The sequence below is a fragment of the Periplaneta americana genome, chromosome 15, assembly GCF_040183065.1.
Source record: "Periplaneta americana isolate PAMFEO1 chromosome 15, P.americana_PAMFEO1_priV1, whole genome shotgun sequence".
Classification (NCBI taxonomy): domain Eukaryota; kingdom Metazoa; phylum Arthropoda; class Insecta; order Blattodea; family Blattidae; genus Periplaneta; species Periplaneta americana.
In genome coordinates this window covers 66,857,515-66,882,693 of record NC_091131.1, presented here as the reverse complement: position 1 = coordinate 66,882,693, position 25,179 = coordinate 66,857,515, and the positions used below count along the sequence as shown (strand labels likewise).

General features: G+C 35.5%; 1 protein-coding gene and 2 long non-coding RNA genes across 5 annotated transcripts in view; all 3 read left to right on the top strand.

Moving 5' to 3' along the window:
- Nucleotides 1–4,793: 4,793 nt before the first annotated feature.
- On the top strand, nucleotides 4,794–6,175 carry LOC138715642 (uncharacterized). The gene is made up of 3 exons (XR_011336524.1): nucleotides 4,794–4,983; nucleotides 5,243–5,406; nucleotides 5,516–6,175. It is a non-coding gene; the product is annotated as an uncharacterized lncRNA (long non-coding RNA).
- A 2,040-nt stretch (nucleotides 6,176–8,215) lies between these two features.
- Nucleotides 8,216–9,911, top strand: LOC138715641 (uncharacterized). The gene is made up of 3 exons (XR_011336523.1): nucleotides 8,216–8,511; nucleotides 8,723–8,769; nucleotides 9,102–9,911. It is a non-coding gene; the product is annotated as an uncharacterized lncRNA (long non-coding RNA).
- A 1,853-nt stretch (nucleotides 9,912–11,764) lies between these two features.
- Nucleotides 11,765–25,179, top strand: part of LOC138715071 (piwi-like protein Siwi) — a 38,580-nt gene continuing 25,165 nt past the window's right edge. The window contains exons 1-5 of one of the 3 annotated variants that reach the window (XM_069847556.1): nucleotides 11,765–11,905; nucleotides 17,980–18,202; nucleotides 22,859–22,964; nucleotides 24,346–24,465; nucleotides 24,926–25,137. In XM_069847556.1, coding sequence (XP_069703657.1) covers nucleotides 17,984–18,202; nucleotides 22,859–22,964; nucleotides 24,346–24,465; nucleotides 24,926–25,137 — 657 coding nt within the window. In that variant the 5' untranslated portion in view covers nucleotides 11,765–11,905; nucleotides 17,980–17,983. Of the gene's footprint in view, nucleotides 11,906–17,979; nucleotides 18,203–22,858; nucleotides 22,965–24,342; nucleotides 24,466–24,925; nucleotides 25,138–25,179 lie in introns of all 3 variants that reach the window. The other 2 variants (XM_069847553.1, XM_069847555.1) reach the window with 2 other exon arrangements.

The window sequence follows — 25,179 nt, the reverse complement described above, 5'->3', positions numbered from 1 at the left end:
CGACGACGACGATGATGATGATGATGATGACGAAAGAGGAGAAATATAATGATGGCGAAGTCCAACGCCGAAGCATTTCTGCTTCTGCTTCGATTGGTTGAGGGAAAACCTCGGAAAAACTTCAACTTGCTCCAATGAAGATTTGAAAACCCGGGCCTGCTCGTTTGATGATATGTGCTAACCGTTACTCCACAGCAGTGGACATTTACTGTGTATGTTTTGTCTGTATAGACAGTCCCTGATTGGGGAAGCTTGTGGGGAATGTCTTCTTTGCATGGTAATTCAGAAAAACAGATCAAGGCAAATTTAATTACTCTAATTATTGCAGAAAGAGAAAAGAAACTACATCGCTTTTTAAGGTGCTTGAAATTCTTCAAACTGACGAAACACGCGCCAATCTTAAATTTCAATCGTAAAATCATGTCATAAATTCGCCAAATTTTACGATCCTGGAAGGAATGTATCTATTTTGTTTCGTCACAATAATACAAATAAAACTGATTGAGGTTCTGGCTGATATGTACATCTATTATCAGGCTGTAATCTCACTTGACAATATGTGTCAGAAGAAGAACAATTGATTAGTGTAACATATAGCTTATCGGCGATGTATGCAATGGAGGGGGGAAAGGAACTGGCCACCCTACCCCATTACCTCCTGGCCTAGTTCCCTCATAAGTGGTGCCTCATTGGTATCACTTATGTGGTTTAGACCAAAGATGTTGTACAGGTAGTTATATATTCAGACCTGTCTTCGGACAGTTGATTAAACAACAATACAATAATAGATATTTTAAACGATTGCGATATGTAATGCGTAGCGATCTGAAGTTATCATAAATGCCAGAAAGCGAAATAGGAATATCTTATGCGAAGTTTTACCGTCAGATGGCAGGAGCGTTCCATGCGGCGCAACATGTTGTAGGGCTATGTTTTGTCATATGCTACAGTTGATTACGTTTTCCCGCTTGTTGTTTTTCTGTGCGTGTCAAAATTATATTTACAGTTATTTTGTATAACCTAGTATAATTTAATATAATCCAACATTTTCTTACCTCATAATTTAATTTAATTTACAATAAATAATAACGTAAACCTGTATAATACTGAGCGATTTCCCTTAAGAGATGGGTGGGGAAATATGCAGTATGCAGAATATAGATACGAATAAATTGAATGTTCATGAACCTAAACGAGAACTTTGAGAACAATATGCACGAATAAAAAAATAGGAAATATGTCGAAAGTGTTATTGTCCTCTTTAATAATTAGTATTTAAGAACCGTACGCTAAAAACAGGATATGCAGCCACCAATGTGTTTTTTTATAGGGAAGAGACTATCGAGATTGAATTCCTTGTATTTTTTCTGTAGTTGCAGAAAGATCAAATGCAATTTGTAATAGGATGATATAATATGATCGCAATAGTATCACGATTAGTAGTGTGTTTTGTAGGTTAAGGACATAGAGTTTTGAATACTGTGTGGGATGGTTTTGAAAATTTGAACTTAAAACATGGCATTAATAATTAGGTACAGTACATTAAAAACATTATTCAAGAAATGGATTCACTAGGGATCGTCCTGGATAATAAACAATCCAGTTTATCGAGAGTTTACTGCAGGCGTAAAATTCGGAGACTCCTACAACTACTGCATATAATCTAAGCTAACATAGCTCGCTGTCGAGGTCGCATATGTTTTTATTAATTTTTCTTTTTCCTCTTCCAAAATGAAACTATAGTCAACAATTTCTTACTTGAAGTAGTTACTTTTATTTAATAGCTAGCACTTTCGAGGCCCAATTTAATTACTTATATTTTTTAAGGTTTAAAGCATATATTCAGAATATTTCGGGATCTGATTGAAAACAAAAAGCTTTCCCTGGTTTTTTCATACAGGAACATAATAAAAATTTGCCATTTTTAGTTGTTTTTTAAGAGTATTTAATATACTAATACACTACGTATATCCTCAATATTTATATACCGAAAAACAAATGCACACGCAAAGCGCATCCCTCATAGTACACGTGCGCTATCTGTTGGTGCTAGTTCAGGATATCCCCACAGTCTACTACGAATATTGAGTTTTGAGGGTGCTAGAAACAATAGACTGTGACGGTACTATTTTGCATTACCTGTAATGAGGCGATATTAGCGAACCTAGTGGTGAGCAACTACCTAATGTTTGCATATTTACTACGTATTGAGCTTCGCGACTGTATATACTAGACTGTGATATACCTATTGAAGAACATTTTCATTGTAATTCTCTTTCTCCCATATTTCCATTATCGAAATTTCCTTGCAAAAATTCCCATAATATGGGAAATGGGAACACGTTAGCCACACTGATTTAAGTAAGTATGCAATATTCTAATTAAAACACCGTTTCAAGGTGTCTTTATCCATAAAATTATTATTTTTCGTTCACGGGGTTCAAATATCGTCCAATTTTGTGGAAATTTCACTAAATTGGTTACATTGCATATACAAAGTGAGAGACTCTTGCTCGTTGAGGCCGGTTACACACTATACCGAGAGATGTGTAATGTGAAATGTGTGCCGAGAAATGCGCGAGCGAGGCGAGACAGCTTTGTCCACACACAGCGCCGAGAAATGTGTAATCGAACCATAAGAGTACAGAATAGAAAATAGTTGCCAGTGTCGCGCGGTAGCCATCTTAATTTAACCTATCATTGTATTTTCATGGCCTAGTCAGCGAATAGGGATTATAAAGAATGGACACTGAGCGAATTTTCCTGTGTTTTGTTTCTCTGTGCGCCAGCGGCTAGTTCCACTTTCAAGCGCTAGAGGTAGTGTAATCGAGCATACGCTAAGATAATAATTGAGAATAGAATTAAGGTACAGTATCCAAACATCGCCTACCTTATTGCATAAGCCAGTAACGCTTTGCTTCAAATAAATTCAAGTTAACAGCTTTTCCTTATTTCTCAGTGACAAACTAGTTGTAATAATAATATTTTATATTTCAGATATCATAAATTATATTATAAAATAATATAATACATTATAAAATTAAGTATCGAATTCGTTTAATATTTGTATATAATATAATATAGGTATATGGTTTTACTTCTCGTAAGAGTTTTGTTTTTCCATTTTCAGCGCTATCAAATCATTACATAGGGTAAACTAGGTAGTTATTGACCAGTATACGGTGATTGACCGGTTCCTTTTTTCAAGTATATTGTGAATAAACCACGATCGTGATTTCACTTTTTGCTGCATATACCTCTAGTAACAACCCTTATTTGTGGTTAGTTGTCGCTGTTCATCCCACTGAGTTAGTGTCTGTTGTCTGAGAGGACTGAAATCGATTGGAAATGCAACTGAACTTAAACAAGTGTAAGTAACTAGAGAAATTGCTAAGAATAATGCACGCAATAATGTATTTATTCTGCAAAGGATACATAAATTCTGGTGCTCGTTTTTACACTCACAGTGTGAGAAAAGGTATAAGGTTTCCGTCCACAGAATATTATTTTGTAAAAGTTTTATATGACATAAAAATGCCCCGTGGTCAATCACTATAAAGTGTATGTCCGCAAACTACAGTGATTGGTCGTTCATAAATTATTTGTTAGAATAATGACCAATGTGCTTCAATTCTATATATGTTATCGGTTAAATGATGGGGATTTTTACAGGACTGATACTATATTATAATGCCTAAGCCAGGTAAAGTGCATTATACAGGGGAAGCTTTACGAAACGCTACAGAACCTGTCCGCAGTGGATTTGATTTAAATGAAGCTGCCAAGAAGTTTGGTGTCCTAAAAGCAACCTTAGCGTCCAGAAACAAATATCCCGTTGAAGGAAAAGTGTTCTTTGGTCCTCGTCCAGTGCTGGGTGAAGCCATTTGTAATAACATCAGAGAAATGACACACACTTGCTTCTGATAAGGCACAAAAGAGAAAAATGGAAGAAGAGGCAAGAGAAGAAAGGAAGCGAATAAGAAATGAAAGAAAAGGCAGCGAGAAGAGTTCTTTTCTTTTTTTTTTTTAACTTGGTTATTTAACGACACTGTATCAACTACGAGGTTATTTAGCGTCGATGGGATTGATGATAGCGAGATGCTATTTGGCGAGATGAGGCCGAGGATTCGTCATAGATTACCTGAAATCTGCCTTACGGTTGGGCAAAACCTCGGAAAAACCCAACCAGGTAATCAGCCTAAGCGGGAATTGAACCCGCGCCCGAACGAAACTTCGGATCGGCAGGCAAACAACTTTGCCGACAGAGCTACGCCGGTGGCGAATAGTTCTTAATGAAAAATATCAGAAGAAGAGAAACGAAACAGACAAGAAAAAAGTGAAAATTGTGAAAATGTGTTGTTCAATCACTAATAAATGAGTATTCAATAACTGTGCAGTAGACGGTCAATCACTAATAAGCGTGTGGTCAATAACTGTGCAGTAGACGGTCAATCACTAATAAACGTCTGGTCAATAACTGTGCAGTAGACGGTCAATAACTGTAAAAGTGGACTTGTTGTGTTTATTTAATTTATCTTTGCATTAAAATTTTATTTTTTCTTTTGTTTATTGATTTTGATTTGTTTCTGAATCTTCACTTGACCCAATGCCTTTAAAATTCTCTCAATAAGTTACCACTGTTTTCCGCTATTTCATTGTTTTATTATTCATTAGCTTAAGTGGTCAATCACTATAGCCTACAGTTTACCCTATTTTAATTTTTGTTGGGGGTCAACGTCTGAACTCTCATTATAAAGGAACTCTAGAGTCTAGACATTACAGTTAATGAGGATTTATTATTTTATGGATCCAATTTATTTTATTTGAATACATAATGTACCTAGATGTATTAATTGTATGTGTTATATTTCCGCTGTGTCGACTGCTAGCTGGTGTGATGTCAGCGCCAACTCTAGGGAGAAAGCAGAATCTGACTCTCTAGCTGGCTTGAAGGTCATTGAAATCGGTCCGGCTACATCAAAGGTACCGACACGAAGTGTCCATTCTTTATAATCCCTATTCGCTGGCCTAGTTGTGTTGTTTTAAATTTTTTGAGTAATGTTTTGATAAATTTAAATACGTCGATCCGGTGTGCTATATGGCAGAGTGAAATAAAGAGTCCAAGAGCTTACTTGGAATAACCTATCATGGATATGTATGAGAGACTAAAGACATATACGTACATATCCGGAGTTGTTATCGTCTGTAGTTTATTAATATTTAAATTTAACTTGTGTTACAGTTTTCCAAAGGATCCTGAGAAAGATATTCGGACACCTCGTGCTGTCGTTGCAGCACAATTTGTTCCAGTGACTTTAGGGAGGAGGATATGGATCGCACGACTTTATCATATATGTTTCAGAAAGGGGGCTGTGCAGTATATATTTGCACCCTGAAGAACCAAAGGTTAATTAGATGAACATTACACTGATAGTTAACCATAATAATATTGGTATATCTATTCACTACTGTGTATAAAGTAGGCTCGTTATGTAATATGAATTATTGTTTTCAGGAAAGAAGGAGAGTAAAACGGAAGTTTGCTGAAATCTTTCTCTCCCTCTCCCTACTGTGACAGTTGTAGACGAAGTTGGGACCTCCATTATGTCATTGGAAGCTGATACTGAAAATTAAATTCGGATTCTATCGAAGAAGAATAAGGAAGTTAAGGAAAGGATAGTTTGTGAATTTAAATACTATTATAGTCACAATCATGCCGTGGTATGAAAGAAAAATTTCACACCTCGAGCGGGATTCGAACCTGCGACTTCCTGTACTCCAACATCGTAAGATGAAGAATACGATAGTTTTGTGTACAAAAAGAGAATAAGACATTGCAACAGTATAAATGGCAAGTGGTGAAATCAGTGGGTGACTTGAAAGATGTGTTGGAAACTGTGAAACAGAAAATCTTGTTTAAATATGAGTTTTGTGATATGTCACGTTCCATTTCAAAGACTTTTGTATCTCTTCTCAAGAGACATATGAAAGGTTAATGGTAAAAAGCAAAAGAAACAGTGCGATGAAAACGTACCTACCGGTAACAATTAATTTTCTTTCCCCTAAAAAAAAAAGAATTTGATACAGCTCTTCCTAATCTCGGACTCTATACAAATGGTAAAGTATCGTAAATTCAGTTCATTGTACAGATAAATGATATATTCATATTCTTAGCATAATATGAATAAAATGTTAATATACAAATAATTGTGTTTTTTATAGGTTTATTATGTTGTAGCCTATAGTTTGAACCTTATAAATCATCCAATTTCTTAATAAAAATATAGCAGTGGATCAAACCAAGAACCAACAGTTTAATAATGCTAAAAAGGTAAGTAGTTTACATAATTTCGTGGCGCAAAATATAAATTAATGAAATATAACTTTTGTTTATTTTCTTTGAGAAGTTAAATTTTGGTTGTTACTCCATTACCATGAAAAGAAAGAGATTTATATTGCATAAAACTGCAATAAGTGTATCTGACACTCTTTGATGCGAAAGTGGCTCTGGAACTATGCGTTTGCAATTTTTTTTTTCACGGCCTTCAGTAACTATGACAATGTGGTCATAATAGAGGAGGTGTTGGAGGTTCTTTAATTGCACCCAATTATATAAAATATTTGGAAAAATTATCAACATCAGACGCAATAGTTCCAGCACGGATTACTAGGGAAATGACCACTTTTCATAGTATTGCATCTTGGACCTAACGAGTGTTATATTTGTAACAAGTGAGGGGGGGGGGCTGCAACAATCCATTAAAATACAGAAAAATCAAATTTGTATAATTTTAATAAGTGTGAGCTACAAAATCGCATTAGAATACACAAGTATCAAAAGGTTTTTTATCCTGAAAGTACAATACTTGTTGCAAACCAAAACCATGTTTTTATCATATTATACAACTTGCAGAAGCCAGTGAAACGAAAGAAAATTGTGCCTTTCTTTGGTGTAATTTTTCTGGAGAAATACCATTATTCCCTCACTATATTAAACGGCATGTAGGAAATTGTATTTCACTTTATCGCGAAACGGAATGATACTGTTCACTTTTTCATGACCAGGAACAGCATTCTCTTCAGTCCAATAATGCAACCCCTTCATCACGAGTAGGCCTACAATGAAGAAAACTGAATCCTTAATAAATTATCGTATTGACTAGCAAGTAATACATACAGTAATATCTAATATAAAATCATATCTTATCATTGTTAAGTATTATGTGATCATGAAGTTATAATTTCATTCGTAGCCAATATTATGTTGATTGGCATTGCAAATTAGAAACCTAACCAAATTAATGTCTGATTAAATCGGTTATCTTCGTCCATATTTATTTTCTTCTTTTATTTGAAAACCTCCCCCGAATTTGGACATAACGAACAAAACTGTAAATTCATGTTTCAATAGAAAGGAAAATTATTTCAGGAGCATATTTTATTATTGCTTTATTTACTATCACAATCATTTCACTAAACAGGGATAAACATTTATTCAGCCATTGAGTTCAATAATTTGTTATAAATAAATGCTTTAAAATTTCTTTTCCTACCCACATCATATATTTTAATAATTTGATGTTGCATTCCTTTTACCGGGGAGATCTTCAATTTAGTATTATTATAGTTATCGTCCCGTGTATCATACTTATTTGTATGACACCAAAAAATGTCAATGGCCGATCTGACATATTAGAACAATTTTGCTAAGTTTTCTGCATTTAAAACAGCTGAAAAATGTTTTCCCGATATCTGTGTGTAATTGTAATCGTTGACAGAGGTCGAATGTGACTTGAAAAATTCGCTGGGCTAGCGATCAGAGCGAGAAATGCGTTTACCTCGCGCGAGATGAGCGAGAAACTCGTTGTAGTGTGTGACGTTCCATTTAAACCAATGCCAGAGCGTTTAGAATAGACACTTCGTGTCGGTACCTTTGATGTAGCCGGACCGATTTCAATGACCTTCAAGCCAGCTAGAGCGTCAGATTCTGCTTTCTCCCTAGAGTTGGCGCTGACATCACACCAGCTAGCAGTCGACACAGCGGAAATATAACACATACAATTAATACATCTAGGTACATTATGTACTCAAATAAAATAAATTGGATCCATAAAATAATAAATCCTCATTAACTGTAATGTCTAGACACTCTCTTCTACCCGCTCTGCCAATGCTTTCGATTAAACGCATTTCTCGGCACCGTTGCTTACGTGATTACACAAGCTGGCGCATAGCACGATCGAGAGTAGGTCTCTGTGAGTCATGACAATTTCTGCCGCTAGGTTCGCCTCTCTGCCCTATGAAATGATGAATAGTACCATTACAAAGCATTGTGCATCGTGAAAATAGTTCGATTAATTGTGCATTACTCATTGAGTACGAATATTACAAATATGCCAAGCATATTACAGTGTTATTTGAAGTTTGTTCAGCTAAGTTATATTCGAAAATTGTCTGTGTTTTGCTATGTGAAGAACTCTGTACCAACACGTCGTATCTTTATAGGTTAAGGTAAATGTCAAAGTTCTCTCATATAACAAGCAATGCTATGTTAAAAGTGGCGAATTGCATTTTCCGACTCTCGAATGATGTGACCCGAAATGTAAAATAATTTCATGCATTGTTTCACTTACCAAGCATTACTGATATAGGCCTAATGAAAATGTGAACGACGTGATGTAAACATTGAAGATAATGTTACTGTTTTCCCTTTCTCTTTTAGAAAATACCGACGAAAGTAATGAATTATCTTCATGCTGTACTTATTAGGTAATTAATGTGTATTTGTCTGTATTTTAGACCTGTGTATTGTTACGTAATTATCAGTGAATTAGGTAAGAGAACTTAACAAGGTTAGTATGATATTAGGTAATGCACCTCAAACTGGTAACTAATGGCTGCTGTGAAATAGGCTGAGGTGGTTATCGTGTGAATCAAATTATATCTAGAATATCTAGTTTTATTATATACGGATACGTAAAGTTTTTTTTTTTTTTTTTTGTTCTAGCATGTGTTTGTAATTTTGTGAGGTTATGTCTAGCCTAATTTCTTTTTATTCTTGTATTTTACCAATGCATTAATTTATTTTATATTCATTTCAGGTGTTACAGAGGTGTTACATCTATGGTGGCAACTCTACTTATGTTAGGATATGAAGTAACAGTATATATTGAACTTCATCATTTGCTAAAAATTAAAGAAAACTGTATGTCTTCGACTCATTCCATCGTCATTTCTTCTTATGTATGTGAACCACCTTCATTCTAAAAGTGCTACATTAAATGAACACTATAGAACAATTTATAAGTTACTGTTAAAGTGCTCAACATTTTCAAGTGGTGCTATACCCATTGTTTCAAAATGTACATACATATTTTTACATTTCTATAAGAGGTGTCATAAATTATTTCAGCATATTTGTAAATTCTTCAAAATTAATTCTTCTAATTAATACCATAAAGTAATGAAATAATATAGCCTAGGCCTATATGTGATTTTATACTACCGGTATTGATGTTGATCTTGGTAAATTAATCCAATTTCACAGTGTTGTCTTTTGTATTGTGGTTCATAACAATTATAACAGTATGTACGTGGAAATGTTTTTAAAATAATAAATTCTAGCTCATGATTTTAAGTGGTCGTTTCAATGGGAGGTTATATTGGAAAGATGATCACAAATGGATAATTTACTGCAAGATACAAGAACTGAATATAAGTGAGTGTTCCGTTGAAAGTGAAAGTGAAAATTTCGTTTTACAAGAGTTAAGTAGGCGTAATATTTATTTTAGAAATTATTTGAGAGCTACAAAATATGAAGAATATACCTGTAACTATAGAAATCAACTGCGAATGGTGAGTGGCCAGGTTTCATTAATAATTGAAAGGAAGTAAAAATTATTTTCTTCTTATCATCCTGTTTTCAATATTTAAATTTAAGCACCTTTCTCTTCCTTGTTATTTCGTGAGAGATTACTTCATACTATCACATAAGCTAAATTTTTTCTGTGCAGATAATAAAAATTACATACATAAGTAGACTACTTGAATACTGACAATACAAACTTCATATACATACCTCATCAGGTATATTCAAGAAGACATCTGATGTACTGTAACCAGCACATGATTAAAATACTGATCAGATGTCCAACAGTTTCTACTGCACTCTTCACTTCAAAAGTTTGGCACATAGTTAATGAAAATCTTGATCAGGAAATCATTCATAAAAAATGTATCAAATATGAATGAGGTCTCGCCCACCTCATTATATTTTGCTCGACTAGTATGACTAGTCAGTTTGTTTTTATACCATTAAGTACGAGGTCCTGGGTTCGATTCCTGGTGCCGGTACGAATTTTTCTCGTACTTAATGGCATAAATTCATAAAAAAAGTTAAATGACACGTTTAAAACTTTCCTATAACATATGGCATCCTCATTGTTACTTTTAAGTTTTAGGAATGTACGCTTATAACTGTATCACAATCTGAAATAATCATAATATTTATAACACGAGGGTCCTTGTAGATAGTCAGTTCCAGTGTTCTATATGTAATTAAGAAATGGCCCAGTTTATTGCACTTTCAGCACTTTTCTATTTAGGGGCTTCTGATTAAGTTTCCTAATCACTTCGTATTTACTGGAAATATCTTTGACAATATTGTCCAGTAGTGCTTCACAAGTTTTCCCAAAAGAAAGAGGGGCATTTCCTCATCTTTACATGTGTCGCACTTCAGTTCTTGCGAAAATCTTGGCTTCAGAAAAGAATACTACAGCGTTTACTATTACTATGCTCGATAGATTAATCAGTAGGCCTATAGAAATGTTTTCACCACTGTAAGAAAAAATCGCGTAATAATTATACTTCTCAATTATTGTGACGTTCGTATTTTTTTTAAAAGAGAGGGAAAAGTTACGCCTTCTTGCAAATGCTTAATTATGAATTCAAGGAAATTAAAGATAATGCAGTACCTTAATTAGTTGCAATATCTTATTTAATAACAATATTAATAATATTAGGTGAAAAGGGTAGGCTATAGTGCGTATATGTAAGATGTCAAGTTAATTTATTTCCGGAAATGTTTGGTGTATGAACTGAAGTACAGAGCAGACAGTCCCTCAGGTTATATGTAATATGTTTTAATATCAAGAATGACAGCCTTTTATTGTAATATAATTGAGGAGTAGAAGTTCGCAAATTACGTCTATTGTCCATAAAATATTGTACGAAGCATTTAATAAGCAATGGTGAGTCCTTTAAATGTCCCAAATGTCAATGTCTTTTAAGTGTTCTGCTATGAATATATAGGGCAGAACAGCGCTCCGAGCGGCGGAATTGGCATTACGAGGGAACCACTTCAGACTCGTTTTTCAAGCTCTATGCGCCAGCTTGTGTAATCTCGTAAGCAACGCTCGGCACACATTTCACATTACACATTTCTCGGTATAGTGTGTAACCGGCCTAACTCTCTGGAGTATTGCATTGCCATCTTGCGGACAATATTGTAAAATCTTTGAGCTTTACTTTTAGCGACGGAAATAATGGCCATTAAATAAAAATTATGATCCTTTCTTTTTTTCGTCGAAAGTGCAAGAAGTATGTGTTAAATGGTAAAAATTATTTCCACAATCACTGATCCGACGACGCCAGCGTTTTATCAAGGCGGTAATTTCTATAGCCAATCACATATCTGCTGGCTTCAGTTTACTTCCTCTCCGCCAATAAGGAAACTGAATTGGAATGACGTCGTCTGTTGGAAATGACGTATATTACCTGTGGTTGTGAAGATGTTCATTTGTACTTGTTTTTGAAAGCGGTCAAAGTGTTGCCAGAAGTCGGATGTGTTGGTGGCTTTACAGGGGTTGGAAGCTGTGCGCCATATTTTTAGTAGAAGGTTTGTTAGGTAATATTATTGTGAATGTACTTTTATTATATTGTTCATGTTTAATGCTTTTTGAGAATGACAAGTAATCGTTGTTGTTTGGTGAAAGATAAGTCTTGTGATTTGACTATGAGATAGTCTTTGTTTGCACGTGTGAGGGAGGGAGGGGGTTGAGTTGTCTTTCACCGATATTAATATAATTGCAGGATCTATTTGTAATAGTTTGTGCAGTTGTCTTACTTCAGATGCAATAAAATTTGTGCACCAACTTATTAAACGAAATATCCATTGTAGACATAATGTATTTGTGAAGGATCTGACTATAATCGTACGAATTTGTCTGAGCCTACATTTTACTCCCTTAGGTATTTGAAGCATGCGTCGCATATGATGGGGAAAATACAAACTATTTATTTTTATGGATTTAAAATACTTGCAGTATGAAACTAGAATTTGAGGAATAGATGCAGTTCAGGCAGTACTCAAATTGTCATGGTGTTCTTACGGTATCTCTATACAAAAGCTATAACTTAATGGCAAAATGGAAGTTAGTTAATAGGAAGATAGAAGTTATGAATACCTCTGAATCGTCTACTCTCGTCTGTAGTAAATTTGACAAGTTCTTGCTTGTAATCATTGGCAGCAGAGGAGCATTGTTCATGACAAACCCCGAAAATAATTATGTGCACTAACGTTTCTAATTTTGTCGAGCTCGATTTTTCGGTTTTTTCCTGGCAAAAAACGGGGGAAAATTTTAGAACACGGACTGCACCTACCAAATTATGTCTTAAAATACTAAAAAGAGCAGATTTGTCTGCGTTTGTCGAATGCGCATCATTATATTTACGAAAAGGCACTCTTCAGTGCCAATAATTTATTTTGTGTGCACAAGGTTGGAATTTTGAAGTAAGAGGGAAAGGGTGCAGTCCGTGTTCTGGAGTTTATCCCAGATGTTATTATTTTTTGTCCTACAGAATAATATCTGTTATGGTAATAATTAATATTTGAGGAGAAAAATTCCCTCCGACGCCGGGATCGAACCCGGGTCCTTGGTCCTACGAACCAAGCAATTAATAGCGTAGCTTAGCTTAGTTTTGCTTGGGTTAGTTTAGGTTAGGTTAGATTATGATAATGTTAGGTTACAGTCGAAATTGTACCGAAATTTTTTGCTGAACTGGCGCTGAGGTAGGGTTAAACGAGCGTTGAGCGACTTCCGCCGGTTTTGGAATAGACACCGACGCACTTAGGTTAGGTTAGTTTAGGCTTTTATTATCCCGTCAAGATGAAGGTAAAAGCGATGGAGTGTAATTTTTTGTTTTCTGTGTTGGCAGTTCAAGTGCGTTGGTGTCTATTCCAAAATCGGCGGAAGTCGCTCAACGCTCGTTCCAGCCTGAGGTAGTTCCATTCATACTTGTATAAAAAAAAAGTATCCCTGTAACATGCCATGAAGGCACTTGGGGGGGGGGGCATGGAGATATAGAGCCCCATGCTTTCCATGACCTGGGCACTAGAATGAGGTGGTGTGGTCGGCACCACACTCTGACCGCCTTTTACGCCTGGGAAAGACCTGGTACTAAATTTTATAGGAGGCTGAGTGAACCTCGGAGCCGTTCTGAAAGTTTGGCAACGAGAAAAAATCCTGTCACTACCTGGGATCGAACCCCGGACCTTTCAGTCCGTAACCAGCTGCTCTACCAACTGAGCTATCTGGCCACCATTCATACTTGTACACCTTGCATATATACGAATCTGGGACAGGTTAGGTTTGGTTGGTTTAGGATTTGGGAAAATTACAGTATACGGATTCCTCACTGACAATATCTTAAAATAATAAAAAGAACAGATTTGTATGAGTTTGTCGAATGCACATTATCATGCTTTCGAAAAGGCACTTTTCAGTGCCAATTTATTTTCTGTGCACAAGGTTGGAATTTTAAAGTAAGAGGAAAAGGAAGGAATCCGTGTTGTGAAATTTATCCGATTTTCACTTTCGAAATCACCGGCACTATCTCAGGGCTAGTTTCGCTATTTTTTGTGTTACCTTTCGAAAGTCGAGCATAAAATCGTTGTTTGTGAAAAAAAAGTTGGGAAATCTTAGAATGGTCATCCTCCAGAATTATGATCAACTGCATCACGACAAAAAGTCCCTTATAAATTCAACTATTTTCACCCAGTTTATTTTCATATAATGTAGTGTAAGCTCTGATAGTGTCTCTGAGGCCATTTGCTGGGAAATTTAATTGCCTAGTCCTTAAAATTACTAACGGAAAGATAATTTTGAAGCACTAAGATGGTCCGAAAACTGAAATGTCTTGAATATTGTTGACAAAGACATCGAATACTTCGAGAGTGGCAGCACAATTGTTCCTTGGATTTATGTATTGACTGTATCTTGTTAGGCTCATCAGTATGTGACAAGGTTAGTGGGTTAGTTCAGGGAATATCTAAGTGACGTGAGGCCGAGGAATATGCGGAAAGATTTGAGTGATCTTAAATCGTTAAAATTACGTTGCTGAGATATCCTCTCAACTAACCCTCTAACCTTGTCACATACCTTGTAAAAGACCGGCGTCTTCTCGGAAATTATCGGCTCATCAGGCTGTCACTTCCTCTAATTCATAAGTTTTTCGAACCTCAGAAGTGGGATCACTAAAGATGTCTAAAAATTCTCTAACTTCGTGCACTTCTATGTTGAATGCATAATCGCGTAATAGATTGGCCATCCCATGTTAAAAATGGCAACATGTGAAAGAGAAAGGCTGCTGTGCTTTGCCACTGAGTAACAGTGAACTTTTGTAACAATCGCTAGATGGAAGAATAGCTGTCTGCTATTACTCCATGCCAGCTCAGGGTTATAACGTAACTTCTTTCGCAGTTACTAGATGCAGCATACAGAAATAGGTACAAGTTATAGTCTTGAAAGTGCATTAGACTGATCAATCTGTTGCATGTCATTAGGGATGCAGTCAAAGGAAATGGTTACGTGAGGCATAACTTTAGGTTAAAATTCTAACTAAAATATGAACTGGGGATCCTTCAAGTTACGAGCAAATCCTGCTGCCTGCCCATTTACATGTATCATTTATTCTTGCCTCTCGAATATGTTGAAAACATTCTATTAGACTGTCTTTGGTGTTATATACCATACATTATTTACAGTTTGTTTTTATGCTCAGTATTTACAGTCCTGTGCTGAAAGTACCATCTTGTCAGGGGAACGGAAGTGATCCTTCTTTGAACAAACTGAGCAAGGCAGAACATCCTTTTAGATGATTTTGCAAAAAAAAAAATAATGGTTCTCGGTCTTGAATGTCTTGAAAAGATATTTTACTCTGAGAGGATAAGATTGTAGCATTTTGTAAAATCAAGTTGCCTTGTTGAGCATAACAATGTATGTAGTTAGTGTTGGGATATTGTTTCTTGACTGGTCATTGCACCCCCTCCCCCCCCTAAGTTTCTCGGGAACCTTGCAAACAACCCACTTGTCTCAGAGCGTACAAATGACTAGTAGATGTAAACAGAAAATGGTATACAAGTACCAGTACTGTACTATAATCTTTTTCACTGTAAGAAAAATCCTAATGTAAACAGTAGCACGTGACTGAAGTGAGGCTTCATTGGCCGCTGTTTGGCACCATATATTCTTAGTACGTGTTCCCGCCTACTGTTGTACATTCTGTTTCATGTTAAACATTTCCCGTTACTTGTCAAGTAAGCCTAACCTCACTACTATGCATTTGTTTGCTTAGGAAACATTTATTTTATAATTACTTTAGTTAAATTTTTTTAAGTCTTATGTCTTCACAATGGACGGTTGAGGATGCAGAAGCCATACTTCAGTACCACGTGCTTACGTGAACAACTACGAGCTCAAGTGATGCCACGTTGTTACAAGAACAGACTACCTCGGTATTACTGTTGGTATTCATCCGTGTTCATAGTACATAACAAAATATAACAGTAGCTTTTCTTTTACATAGCATTTTACATATGAGTGATGTTAAATGTTTCATCGTATTTAACAACTAGAATTCAATTTTTTATTCTCAAATAATACAAGTTTGTGGTTTCCAAATACGAACTATATTTTCCTGCACCATGTGAGTGTTTCGACTGGGAGCCATTCACGGGTATGACAGCAACGTGCTTATGTTTACATTAGGATTTTTCTTACAGCGAAAATAGTATAGAGGTCTACCTTAGCGGTATGACAACAGACTGAACATCATTTCATAGTGTGTCAAACCCAGTGCTTCACTACAAAGTAAGCTTACATCTGCAATGTAGTTTCTGACATTCCCAAGCGTGCACTGATTCAAAAATACTTCCAAGACCATAAGTTCCTATTAGAAAGTTGTATTTCTACCCCTCTATAAGCTCCTTAAGTCTGTGCACCATTTGAATCACCACGTAGAATTACTTCTTGTTTCAACACTTCAAAACATGGAAACAAGTGTAGTCGATTTCGTCATATTACTGGATCAGTATCGTACAGATGAGGTGAAAAGAAATGTTTGGCATCATACAGTAATAATATAACTTTGACTGTTTGAAAACAATGTGATTGGTGAAGGAGAACTTAAAGGCCTGTCAGTCTGCTCAGAGTGACATACCAGGGTGGTGAACTCTGCTCTGACAGCTCGGATTACAGCATGGAGAACTGCGTGAGCAGTGACATGCACTTTTATTGTGTGCACTAGGGTCCCAACTCTCCACCCCCTACCCTTCTTAAGCTTGGTTTAACCCCACCAGTAAACTTTTCCAATTTGGGCTGACAGGGCAAACTCAGTTACTGGTGGCTCAGAATAAGCATCGAGAATGACTTGAGAAGCGACTAGCATTCATTGCTTGTTTGAGGCTCCTGATCAGGTCCCATCCCTAGCCCATTTTGAGCCAGAACCATTCCCCACTCTCCTAATTCCTCCCCCTATCCTATATGAACTGATGGAGTGAACTTGTTTTCTGGTGATCTGTAATAAATGTTGGGAACGACCTGTGAAGCAGCAAACACTTATTGCCTGACAAGATTCAGGATAGAGATCCATCTCCAATTTGTCATACCAGAAACATCCTAACATTCTGTCCTGCAGTGAAATTCGAGTCCGTTATTATGATAACACCTACCCTTCCCAAATAATTTCCTCATGGTCAGTCAAGATATACGTCAATAGACTAACCAGAGAGCCAATTGGCTAGTCTCCTGAAATGAAAGAACTCATCCTGCCTGTTGTTTTTCCGTGGTTTTCCTAAGGTGCTAAGACAAGTGTTGGGATGAGCCAGTGCCATTTTTTTTAAATTAGTTTTTGAAATAGCCTTGGTTTTTATGTAATGTCATCAGGACGTCTTGGAGGGGATTGGGCCAATATTTTGGCATATGCTTCTTTACTTATGCCCTCGTAGCTCAGTTGGAAGAATGTTGGAATTTAGATATCAATGTCTCGGGTTCAAATCCTCATCACTCCTTTTCATTTTATTGTGTTACAGGATAGTATAATGTAAATAATATAAGAAGAAAAAACTAACACTGGTATTGTGACTATATTGTTTCAAATCTAATGTTAAATTTATATTACTTGTATCGCTAAAGAATGGTAACAATATAAATGATGACTTGAATATTATTTATATCGCTAAAGAACTACAGCAGAATAAAATAACTTTAATATTATTTATAATGCTAGGTTACCAGGTTTCTGCTGTTGCTTTATTATTCATACCCCAAATGGATTACTGAACTATTTCTCCTTGTGTACTACTGCTGCGACCACGACCATAATCTTTTTGTTATGTTTGCAAAAAGTGCTAGTTTTATCTGTTGCACTACATTGTGCAGCAGTGCTCACATTTCTAATTAACAGCAAACAAACAAATTTGTTGTGCAAGAGCCAGATAGTGATAATAGTGATACAGGTAAGAAACTATAATCCAGGGGAAGAAGTGAATTGTAACAGAAGTTCTTAAAATTTTATCAAGAACTTAACTTTCGGTCTTCCAAATAATACTTTACTACACATGACAGCGAGGCCATTTTTAGTGACTAAGAATTTTCTGTGTAAATGGAAATTATTTGATGGCATATTGTGTTCTTACTACAGAGTAATGTCTGAAGGAGGAAGGGCACGTGGTCGTGCTCGGGGAAGGGCCCGAGGTCAGCAACAGCAGCAGCAACAGACACAGAGACGACCAGGTGAAGAACATGGTCCACAGCAAGTGCAGGCACGACCACCTCCTGGGTTCCAGCAGCAGCCTGCGCCTGGGGCGAGGCCTCAGCCACAGACAGCAAGGCCTCAACCAGCAATGCAACAACCTCCACCACAAGTAAGAAAGACATAGGTTTAGTCAGATTTGTTTGTGGTAGTCATACAGACTTTCAAAATTGGATGCAGTTTCTTGAAAACTGCAGTCAGTACATTGAGTTTCACAAAATATTAATACCCTTAGAAATAAAAGGAAAATGATAAATCCAAGAACTTTACCTTGAAATTATTTTATTTTTTAAAGTTTCCATTTTTATGTAATTTTTGTTAGAATTGTGTTTTTATTTATGTTGTCTTTCAAGATTTGATTTCGGACTTAGCATCAGTCTTGTTAGCATATTGTAAAGATTTTCTCTGAGGGCTCTCTACATATTATTGTCTTTTGTTATTGTTTCAAAAGGAGTCTATTTCACTCCACTTCTTAGACATTTGGTAGCATCTTGAAAATGTAGTCGGTTTGCACAAACATTTCATGTATGACTTTTTTCACAAAGAGATCTCCACAATGAATGAATAATTGTTGCTCAGTGGTGTAAGTAGCCATGGATCGAATCTTATTTTTATGTGTACTGTCTTGTGAGATTTCAGAGGACACAAAGAAACTGACCACTCCTTGCTTATCAGTTACTTGTGGTGAGCAAGCAAGCATATTACCGGGGTCAAATCTTGTTTGCCTTGCTCTGTATATCTAATCTCCTGTAGGTCTGCTTGAATACTCTTTGTTCAGTCAGTAATGAGTGTAATATTGGTATTACAACTATTTATACAACTGTAAAACTACATTTCAGAACTAGGTTGTCACACAGGAACTGATCTCATTGGAACTACTTCGGAATCACGAAATTCATGTCGTCAGAATTTTAATGAAGTCTTCTCCAGAGAGGATAGATTTACTTCTGTTCATCAGACCTTTGCGTTTTCGTTGAGAAATATTTCTTTCTTGTTTAAACATAGTTCAATAAAGATTGAAAAACTACCATGGTACAATTTAAAGACTTGACATTGTAAATAATTGAAGCATTGGGCGGAATAATGGTCTATCTTACAATCTTAACTGTGCAGGAGAACCAAAAATGTTACATCGTAATTCCATTCATAAATTTACTATCGGACAGGCAACATAAACTGTTTTTCCATCAATATGTTTTGTACACTAAGTGAAGTATACGATTCAATGTTATTGAAAGTCATATTACACATCATAGAAGTTTGTAACATCTTTAACTCCACAGAAATGCTACTGGGGAATACAAACAGTTTTACACATTCGAATATTATGAAATATACAAAATCAATATAAAGGTTAAATTATGAACAAAATTATTTTGACATTTATTTTTAAAATGTTTATATTAATATGAATTAACACCATGTAATTTATTAAAGTTACACTCACTGTCACATTATGAATAAACATAAAATATTGATCAAATAATAACACTATTATTAGAAAATAACTACGGTACTGAGTTGTAGGGACACCATTAAATTAATGAAAGTTGTAACAATAACAAATGAATAAAGAAAATTAAATATTACAGTTCAGAAATTGTTGGGGGATAGAATTTGAACCCCTGTCCCGAATATTCAGTATCAATTCCAACAAATGATTTATCTGAGGGGAGGTTGTAAGCCCTATCCTCGCCGTGTTAAATTTAGCAACTTCAGGTACACTTATCTCAGAAACTATTCAATCTACATCTATGAAAATTTGCACACCTGTGGTTGTGATCTTCCTTAACCTACCGACTTTTTCTTAATTTATTAGTTCAGCTAAAAACCAAAAAATGTTAATTTTGATCCAAATCAGCTTACAACCTCCCCTTAAGTATAAATTTTATCAATAATGAAGACGATAATAATCACAGTTTTTAAATGCTAACTGTATAAGACTAATACATTTTAAACAGCTCCTTTTTGATATCAAGAACAAGCTGTGAGCACATCTCCTTATAAGAATTTCCACAAATCTGTTTCTGAAACGAAATACCTTGATAAAATTCTAAGATAAACTATAGTGGCAAAACACAACATATACCAACTAACACTGGGCAAAGTGTAAATTAAAATACAACTAATAAAATACTGTAAAAATAACAGACAGGAACTTAACATTACTTGGGGATCTTTCACACTAACTTGCGACTTCGTCTTCCTTGTTGTATACTCAAGACCACAATCTCTTAGTGACTTTCATGGCACATCTTTCCACTTATTAATATTAATTTGTCTAGATTCTGTTTTTTTTTTTTTTTTTTTTTATAAGTTGGTCAATATCTACTGTATAAATCGTCACTGTCTTGCATTTTACGTAACAGATCGACTAAAATCTTATACACAGAGTTGAAGTACCCAGTATTCGTAAAGAGAAACTACCATGCAATAATTCCCGATATGATGTGAACAACTGAATATGCTAGAAGTGACTAGTGACAGACCATTGTTCCAACCAATAAATTTATGATTGTAACTCGTGTAGAAGTGCTTCTGATACAGATATTGAAAAACAATTTTTGTGACAGCTGTGTAAGACTATACAGAGCATTATTCCATTAAAAATTCGATCTTGAAAAATTGTAATATAGACCGTTATTTGGCCCAACACTTCAATTGTTGTTTAATTTACTGTCTGAAGACAGTTTGGAACCCCATAAGTGACACCAATAAGGCATAACTCATGAGTCAACCAAGCCAGGAGATAAGGTAGGGTGGCCAGTTCCTTTCTCCCTCCTTTGCATAAACAGATTAAAATCAGAGCAGCATATTTGGTGTGTTATTCGAATAATTATTCTCTGGGACAAGAATTTAACTACAAAATCTTAAAATTGAGATATAAAACATCAAACATTTTAGATCTGGTATAAAGGCACGTCTCCACTATTAAACATTTAACAACAACATGTTAAATATAACATGTTGAATTTAACATATATATGGACATTTCAAGTCTCAATTGATTTAACATATTAACTATGTATGTTGAATTTAACACTTTTAACATGTGGGCGTGTTTTCCAGCAGAAATGGAAAAACATGTCAAGTCAATTCATTTTGCTTGTGCAGCGTCGGTACAGTTTGGCAAAGTTCGTACAGTTTCCATAGCAACAACTATAAGTTCCGATTTTGTGGCGCGTATCTTGATCATTTTTATACTATCATTGGTCCTTGGTGTTGGCTGTAAGTTGTTCGAAGTAATGGAGTGGACGAAAGAAAATACATTAGAATAATATTAACGCACTGATGGAAAGGCCTTGTTTGTGGGATGTGTCTGCAAAAGAATACACGGGCAAAACTAAGAAGGCTGACTGTTTTAGAGAACTGGAATTATTATTTAATTGTTCTCGAGAATACAATAGAGAGTTTTCGCACTCTTATCGTACGCTAAACGTTAATGCTATGTTGACGTCAGTAATGGTCGTATTTGGTGATGTATGTTAACGTTCGTAAAACTTCGGAAAGAATAATTATATGATATTAACTGCTCCTTTAACATCTATCATGTTGTAGGTCCTATGATAGTTAATCAATTGCGCTGTAATTTTTTTAATTGAGATGAAATGGCTGCTCTTAAATTGTCTCTTTCTTTGATGTAACAGGAAGTATTTTTGCAGCACTATATTAAAATCGTGTTCTGATATTCTCAGCAAGTTTTTGAATCCAAATCGATACTGTATTCAACTTTAAGCTCGTTTAGAATGTATCCTGCATAGTGTCTTTTACTAAGATATTGCCGCATCCACATTCTCATTTTCTTCCTTTTCAAAGCCTTGTAACAAGCAATAGAGGCAATTACAAAAGTAAATCATCATCTGAGTCCATTGTCCAAGGTTTGAAAATAAAAGACTATCTATATTAAAATCTTATAGGCTGTTTATGGTGGACTATGCAAGGAAAGTCAAGTTTAACATGTTTAACAGTGTGGACAAAGTGTTAAATGAAATTAGCATTAACATGTTTAATCAACATGTTGGGATGTTAAAGGTAAGCAATTTAACATGTTAAATGTTTAATAGTGGAGACACGCCTTAACAGCATTGCATAGAATGATTGAAATATTTGTAGAGGGTACTATGTTTTTTTGGAGGGAAACAGTATTTTGTTAGGGAGATGTGTTATTAAGGATTCAATACAGGTATGTGCTGGAAATGGAAAAGCGATGTGACATGTTCGAGGAAATGCCTCAATGTGTGTGCTCGACTGCCTGCAAGATTAACATTTCTCGTAAATACTCTACTCAAGCTTGAATCTGCGAGCTAATAGACGCAAGTTGTGGTGAAAAATAATGCTTAAATTTGAAACTTTGTTCTGTTTTAATGATACTAAAGATATTGCTGTCTCAGGGTATGATTAATTTTATTCTCGATTGTTTAAACACAAGTGTAACCACTAGAGAGCATAATTTTTGTCCTGAAACCACTAAGTTAGTGAACATAATATGTTGTAGTCAACTGAAATAATATTGAAGTTGCAGCAGCTGATGTGTGAAGTTGCTTGCAGGCACAGTCGGTTTAACAAACTGTTCCATCTAGTTCCAAAGTTTTAGAAATAAATCGGGAGGCAGAAAATCGGATTTTCGAAGTGAAACAACACATTGTTGTTGGGACGATTTTCATAGAAGTCGAAAATATTATTTATTGTTCCTATTTTGTCTGAGTAATAATGCGTTTGCTATGTAGAAATTATAAATTAGAATCAATTGGTTGGTTGTTGCTTGCAGATGGCGCCACCCCAAAGTAGTGGACGAGCATTGCATAGAGTGAGTGTGAGAAGTGAAAGTCAGCCTGGAGATGATATGACAGCACGCATGAGGGAAATGTCAGTTGGTAAGTCCTAATAGACACACTGTCTAGACTAGAAAATGTTGAGGGTGATCTGTTGTCCTTGGGGATAGAATTTATCTCGGTTATTAATGCAGTATGACTCAATTTTGTTCCCAGTTTTTTTTTTTTGGGAGGGAGAAGACTATTGTATTAGTGACTATGAAATTCATTTTCTCTTGTAGTCCTCCTCTTCTCTTTCCTGTTAACACTTACCTCGATCTGAACTTGTATGAGATTGCTAGCAGTGTTATTAATTTAGGAGGTTCTGCACCTCTCTGTCGATCCAATGGTATGACGAATGTTTCAGTTTCAGTGGTAAATATGTTGAAAAATAGCTCAACAGTTGTTGTATCTGTTAGAATAAATTTTTCCAATGAAATTGTGTTTTCTTTCTGTAAACAGCTCCAGAGAAACTTAATTTTTTTATGGCCCTCATAATTGTGTTCGAGTGGTCAAAATTTGTACAAGCACTTGTTTTGACATTATTAATTTGGTGGAAGAAAAAAAAAAACTTTTTTTAATCTGCCCACATGAGAATGTTTTGTCAGCTTACAAATTATTAGTGGGATGCTTGTAGGAGAATGGAGAAAATCTAGGTTCCATGAGTGTTGACAACAGCAACTTCGAACACAGTATCAAAACATTCTTTACCAAATCTTGGCACACAGTTGATTCCCATATACCATGCACGAATTGTTAGAGAAATTTATAAGGTATAGTTTTAATTTCACAAATACATATGCCATTGGTAGTGAAAGAAATTAATGAATAAGGATCATAAGCATTTGTATTAAATTTTTGTGCTTCAGCTGCTCTATTGACAATGCTGGAGGCTATTGGCTATAAAAGTGTCTGCTGCATTAACTGCCAAATATTTTTGCATCGGTAGAGCATTCCCTTATTTTGAAGTTTCCATGCGTATATTCCAATTTCCTGTTGCATTACTTGTTCATTTTTGCTGAACATATGCTATAATTTGATTCTGCAAGCTTCCTAGATAATTTTTTCTATGAACTAAGTTCACCAGTTCTTGATGACATACTTTCAGTTACAGAGAGGGTGTATTTTTTTCTACACTCATCTTCTGTGATAAGTCACTCTGAAAATGGTTCTTGTAGTACTACAAGAGACCTCATCAATTGTTCTATAGTAGTTCAGATTATTTTTCTTACATTTCATGTAACTTTTTTTAGGCATATTAAATTTTCACTATCCATCATGTAATTACTTTCTGGTTATTGAGGAAGGTTGTTAAATAAAAGTTAATTCTTTGTGTGTCTGCTTGTGGAATGTAAATACAAGAAGCATCTTCATAGTGAGAATAGTTTACTGGAAACAAAGCTTAAATTGAACAGCTTGTGTATATTTCGATCTCTATCAGCAGGTGGTGACAATGGTGGAAATGGTAATGGAGGACCAGCTGGCCGTGGAGCATTGCGTGGTCGACGACAAGTGAATGTTGACATTATTCGCACCCGTCCTGTAAAATTGGATTCCAAACAAGGTGAGACTGCAGCAATAAAAACCAATTGGACAAAGCACAGACTGGATCATATTGGTCTTGTTTTTCTCAATATATATTATCCAAACCTAATGTTTTTCATAGATAAAAAAAATAAATACTTCTGCTTCGTGAATAAAAATGACATTTTCAGGAAGGACAATGAAGCTGTCTACAGTAATCTATGTTGACTAACAGAGTCTTTGAATGTAATGTTATGAAAATAATGTGATTAGGTGGTTTTGTCTCAGATGAATCTGAAATGTCGAATGTATATATATTTTTAAATTCATTGTTGACACACTAGCAATATCTTGGTACTTTTTGGTTGAGCTCATAGATGGCATTACTTGTCAACAAAGTGATGTTGGAACATGTGTTCAGGTTTCTGTCCACTGACAGTCCTGATATAGAGTAGTGTAGTGTGTCAAGGAATGAAGTGTTTTGCTTGTGTATATGGCAGGATCATCTGGACGTGCTGTGAAACTGATGGCAAACTACTTCAAACTGGAGACTCATACTAACTGGTGCCTATATCAGTACAGAGTGGATTTTGCACCTGAGGAAGACCGCACACCTATCCGTAAAGGATTACTGCGTAATCACAAGGCAGTTCTTGGAGGCTACATCTTTGATGGTACCATGATGTTCACCAGTCACAGACTTAACCCAGACGTACGTGGAATTAACTTGTTAAACTTGCTAATCTACACACAG